The sequence below is a fragment of the Brienomyrus brachyistius genome, chromosome 21 (genome assembly GCF_023856365.1).
Source record: "Brienomyrus brachyistius isolate T26 chromosome 21, BBRACH_0.4, whole genome shotgun sequence".
Classification (NCBI taxonomy): Eukaryota; Metazoa; Chordata; class Actinopteri; order Osteoglossiformes; family Mormyridae; genus Brienomyrus; species Brienomyrus brachyistius.
In genome coordinates, this window is record NC_064553.1 from 4577893 (window position 1) to 4584083 (window position 6191).

General features: G+C 43.7%; 1 protein-coding gene across 1 annotated transcript; it reads right to left on the reverse strand.

Moving 5' to 3' along the window:
* Positions 1-2565: 2565 nt before the first annotated feature.
* On the reverse strand, positions 2566-5556 carry LOC125717039 (adiponectin-like). The gene is made up of 3 exons (XM_048989971.1): positions 5398-5556; positions 3706-3948; positions 2566-3626 (listed from the first exon to the last, which is right to left on the reverse strand). Exons 2-3 carry the CDS (start codon positions 3941-3943, stop codon positions 3088-3090), a joined length of 777 nt encoding a protein of 258 aa, XP_048845928.1. The 5' UTR covers positions 3944-3948; positions 5398-5556; the 3' UTR covers positions 2566-3087.
* Positions 5557-6191: the final 635 nt, after the last annotated feature.

The following is a 6191-nucleotide window of genomic DNA, read 5'->3' on the forward strand; positions in this document are numbered from 1 at the left end:
CTAATGATCACCTTTCCCCGTGTACATGTGCAAGCATATGAGAGGATCTGGTAATTACAGACGTCTTCTCGTAAATCCTGTCCGTCTCTCACAGCTTAGGAAGCCAGTGGATTTGTGCCGACCTGCGAACTCCTATACATATTTATTTTTCCCCCCAAGTCGCGATAACTCCCAGTAGCAGAGTTACAGATACGCCACAAATAAATCCGCTGTTAGTCAACGGAAGCCACCAACACGAAAATCAATACATTAGATATAAAAGATATAAAAGTCGCTGGAGATGCAGCCAGTGAGGGACATATAGGTTATGTAAGAATCTGCAAATCGTTATTCGCAGCTATTGTATGGAAACCACATCTATTAACCCATCTTTTATACACCTGTGGCAATGGGTCTGAATGAAACACCTGAAATCAATGATTGCGAGGTATGTCCCAGTACTTTTGTCAATATAGCATGTATATTTTTTCTGTTATTTGATTCCTAATACAATTAAAAAGAAAAATCTGCTTTTGAATTGCTTTGTTTTTATCTAAGGATGAATTGAATTATCACTTTTATGATGTAAAACAACTATCACACTTAATTGTTCGTAAAGGGATGACAATGTATAGTCCAAGCTTATCCCTCATCCATTATGCCAGAAAAAGCACAACAATGGCCCATATTCTACCCCAAACATGTAAGGTACTTACATGAAACAAAAATAAACAAATACGAATAAAAAAAACACAAAACATTGTAATCCATCCGTTTTAGGTATTAAAACCAATTGTTTGCTAAACCATACTTAGCAAGAACAACCACTTAAAACAGGTAAAGATGTTAGATGGTAAGAGAATATAATCATTTCTGGATTAATTAAATATGAATTTTGGTAATTATACATACTAGAAAATAAAAATTGTGTGAGGTGGGTGTGTTACTATAAATAGTTTTAATGTATAAGAATAATGTTTAGATTTGATATAATTTAATAAACTCTTTATAAGACAATATTAAATTTAACCTCACTGTATGAGCAGTTACAGAAAATGGGTGGATGGATGAACTGCATTGTAATGTTATTCACTGCCTTTTAAATCTTTTATTTGCTGCCATCTACCTTATACATTGGAAACTGCAATGGCGCTCGGTAACTTTCAAGAACCCTCTCGCTGCTACCCGTGGGAAGGCGGGTTTGCAGCTCCTCCTCATTCCACATCCAACCCAGCTAACTTAAGAAAAACATCTTTAGTGTGTATCCTAGTACAATTCCAATTTGTTATTTTGTTGACAGGGATTCTGCTAGACGCACTAATGCCTCTCAAAACACAAAGATTCTACTGTAGGATACGTGTGGTTGTATGTAGCTGTTTTGCTGCTAGTGACACGTTTCCATCAGTAGCTAACTGTCTAGTGAACTAACTACCAAGCTATAACTAGGTAATGAATTTGCTGATACCCACTCAAAGGTCTGCTCTGCCGGCTTCGTATTGGTTTCCAGGTTAATGGAGGCATGATATTAGCTAGCGAACAATGCTACTGTGGTACTGTCCATATACTGGCATAAATCAAACATTCAGTGCTTTCTGAATAAAGAGTGTGACTGACAGGCTCGTGAGGCGACGTTTGGTAGCCGGGTTGGACGTCCGACCGCACTTTGCCGCAGGTCGCAGTCAGACATTCTTGTAATTTTGTGACATCCATGGCTGTGTTTCACTAACTGTAATCCTAGACTCAATAAATCCAAAGATGCAGGCATAGGAAGTTCTTAGTCTTAGTCGAGTGGCGATGACAGATACCCCTTTTCCAAGCTCGGGATTTCCGTACCAGCCCTGGGGGGGCCATGTCAGATGGTGTGGAAACGTGTTGTGCCACATGGAGACCAGCACTGAGCCCAGGGTGTGACCTTCCTGCATCCCATCATCGCGGCGCATAGGGGATTACGTTACATCCATTCCTATTTCGGGCGTACTCCAAATAGATACCCTGGCACGCTTATCAAAGCCGGGATACAGAATTTAGAAAAATACAAGTTCACTGGGTCAACTGCGCAAGCAGAAGCTCCTGACATCATCTGTATGTCACGTGACCACAGTGGGAGTGAGAGAATATGGTTTAGCACCAGGGCTTATATCTTCGTTTAATGATGATGACAACTGGGAATTTGCTATAAATAAAGGAGATGAGGGCAGCAGCTGGTGGGCTGGGTGAGGTTCAGGAGATGGATAAGCAGTGTCACGTTAGCAGGGGAGGCCGCAGGCGCATGCAGTTGAGGGAGATGGAGATGTAGTGTCTCGTTGGCGCGGGAGGTCGCGGGCGCACGTGGTCAGGGGGAGATGGAGAAGCAGTGTCTCGTTGGTGCCAGAGGCCACGGGCTCACGCGGTCAGGCCAGTGCCGGATAACGGCATCTGGTCTGGATGATGAAGGAATTTCATTGCTTTGTCACACTGGCTGCAAATATGATGCTTTGCAAATACATCTATTTTTCAAGATACATAAGTTTAATACTAATTGCTAAAACAGGAACTGTGCAGCCGGACATTTTATATAGTTCATTTCAGTTATTCATGATGCTGGGGGACAGTGATAAAATTGTTTATTATATTCATTTTGAAACATAAAACGTTCAAGGTACATGAAAGATTCACAGTCAGGTAAGTATCATCAGTCGATTAATTCTTTGAGTATGATTATGAATGAAGCAATCGTACCACCACTAGCAATTTTTTTTCCTGGCACTAAGGCATCATGTTAGTGGGGAAAAGACACTAAGTTATACATTTAGATACACTATGGCCTTGGAAGCAGTCACAAGAATTTATAATATGCAACAAGCCAAACCACGCATGCAGCTAGTTCAGCGGTAATTCAAAGAATTTTTTCCCATGAAAAAAATCAATGATATAAAACAGGCTACACGCTTCTTTTGTATAAATAGGCACTTAAATATATGACAGTTATATAAGGCACTTTTTTTGTGAGGTGCAATAGATGCAATTCTGCAAGGGCCCACATCTGTGCCCGTGGGTCATATCCAAATATATACCAATGGCCGATAAAAAACCTTCTTACCCAGGCACCCACAAAGCACCGCCTTCAGTTTAACGCCGTCGATCTGCCACTGGGATGTCAGGGTAGAGCAGGAACCCCGAGAAGGTGGAGTCGTTGGTGTTGTCGGCATAGATCCCGGTGAACTCCTCTTCCCCGTAGACCTGCAGCCAGACCTCGTCGCCGACATCCAAGTGAAGCACTATGGAGCCGGAGGCCTGGTCCGTGTCGTTCTCCTGGAACTGGTCGTAGGTGAACATGATGGTCTTGTCGTTCTTGTAGAGGCTGACTCTGGCGTCCCTGGGGTAGACCGTCAGGTGGTACGTGAAGAAGTAGGCGCCGGGCAGGACGCAGCGGAACTTGCCGCTGACATCGTCGTAGTGCCGCTGCTCGTTGTGGAAGAACTTGGTGAAGCGGATGGGCACGTTGGCGGCGGGCACAGGGCCGGTGAGGCCCACGCTGAAGGCCGAGCGGTAGATGAGGGCACTCTCCCCACGTTCACCCTTCATCCCTGGGATGCCCGGAAAGCCACGAAGCCCCATGGGCCCATCGGCGCCTTTCTCACCTGGCTCGCCCTTCTCTCCAGGCTCACCTATGGCACATATGAAGGTTAGGCTTATTTTTGTCCATCGCAGGGTAATAAATGTCCATCTGGCATTCATATCCCTTACCTGTATCTCCTTTGTCACCATTGGCACCATCATGCCCATCCCTGCCATCTCTTCCCGGGTGCCCGCTGTGCCCAGGCGTGCCTGGCACTCCGCCCATCCACTGGGCACAAGGTTGCCTGTTATCTGCTACAGGTGCCTCAGGCTCCCCGACCTCCTCGGGCTCCTCCTCTGCCAAGGCGGGGCCCCATCTCCCGACCAGCAGCAGGCTGAAGACCAGAGCCCACAAGATGCGTGCCATGATCCCTGACCGCAGAGTAAATGGATGTTTTCAGTATCACATAAAAGACCTGCTGTGCATCCGTACTCCATCCTTCCAGATTATATCCAGAGGTGGATAGTTCAGGTCCAGAAAGTACAAATCCAGACCAAGTTGTTGATTTGGCCAACCTGCTGAGTATAAGTCACAAAAATCTTGGCCTGGATTCGTACTTCCTGGACCTGAACTATCCACCTCTGATTATATCTAGATTAAACCAGATACATCAAGTGGCTAAACAGATGCAGGCTGATTTGGGCTTGTTGTTATTTTCTATACTGACAGGGAACACTGGGATCTTCATGGGAAATTCCCACCTTATTAGATGTCATCATTTCATCTGTCACTTTGGTTTCAGTAATTATCCGCAAAGGGCCGGTGTGTGTGCAGGTTTTCGGGATAACCTTTAGGTCAGCTGTTCAACCTAACTCTTCAACTCTTCAGCCAATCAGCCCTCTAATTAGTAATCTAATTAGGAAACTCACACAACAGCCCTTACTGGATAAGATTGCCCACACATGAATTATGGCATTGCTGTTGTTAAACCAAAAAGAAGTTTTAGAAGTTACAAAAGTTTTAGTAATTTAAATTATGGTTCTATCCATCCATCTTCTATCCAGCATTTACCTCAGGAAGCACAGGACACGGATTACATTTGAGTTATGTGGTAATTTATCAATATTGATAACTTGAATTACGGCATTAATTATCAGTTCAGATTTATGACACATGCAAGTGAGTCCTGGGATGGGGATGTGGAGAAACTGCCATAGTCTATAAGAGTGATTCATCGTGTATTTATAACTCTGACAAATCTGAGAAGCTGTTTAATGCAACAGGCTCATAAGAGTTTAAATGTCAATGTATGAAAACGTTTTTATCTTAGTTTCATATCTGCATTCATTCATACTTGGGCTGAAATTCAGTAGACTGGCACCCGAAAACAATACTAAACTGCGCATTTATTTGTAAGGGAAATGAAATGCAGTATTGTCATTAAAGTTATCCATAGCTTATTTTAATACAGGACGTGAATGAAATGATCCAACGAGGCAATTTAATATCGAGGACATGGGATAACCCTGGGAAGCGTCGCACAGATTATGCCCAGAGTCGGCGAGCTTCTCTGCTGGCATAATACCCATTTTTGTGAGTACAGGAAAATCTGATTGCCTGTGAAAAAAATGGTTGAAAAGCCACTACAGAGAAACTGAGCGGCGAACGCATTCGCAGATACAACATCATGAACAGGCACTGAGTAGCTGCTCTTCTCAGCACCAAGATTTCAATTTAATTGGATGCTGTCTGTCAGCAAACTCCCACCTGCTTTTACGTTCATCCTCACTCCAGAATATTCCCGATAAATGTGTCAGACATTACGTTGAACTTGGGGTGGAACATGCCAGAAGGTGGAGAGGAGGCAGCGGGCTTCTTACCTTTGTTGGACCTTTGTCTTGGGTTGAAAGGTGCTCTTGGACCGGTGGACGAGAGGAGCGGTCTGTCACCCGTGGCAGCCTGACACCATGTGTGTCTGTCCTTGCGGTTCACGCGTAACTTAATTCCCCGACTGTCTTTCGTTCTATATTTATCCCTGCTGAAATACAGTTGCAGTTCCGCCGTGTCCCTCTGTCATTCGGCTATTCAGAGCCATCGAAGTCCTTTCAGCCTATTCTCATCTAATTTTTTTAAACCCCCCCCCCCTTTACCCGACTTTAAGGAATACAGCTGTCCATAGACAGATGAAGAGCTAAATTCAAATGCATCCATCTACTAATGCGCCGTGCAAAGATCACAGACCACTTTTCAGGTTGAGCTCAAAAGTAATCAGTTCAAAGACTTCGCCTCAGATTAAATGATCTCAAAAACACAACAGTCCCATTAATCTGACCAAGATGAGCAGTTGGATGATAGATAGATAGATAGATAGATAGATGGATGGATGGATGGATGGATATAGTACAACGGAGATGTGCTTCGGTCAACGATAGTAATTATCCGCAAAGGGCCGGTGTGTATGCAGGTTTTTGGGATAACCTTTAGGTCAGCTGTTCAAACCCAGGTGTGAGGACTCTTCAGCCAATCAGCCCTCTAATTAGTAATCTAATTAGGAAACTGCGGCAAAAACCTGCATACTAATTCACAGCTGTTATTTTAACAATATTATGATCTTGTTTATAGCAGGCTTAACACGAGTAGACAAAATTATTAGTATTGGTAGTACTGTATATAA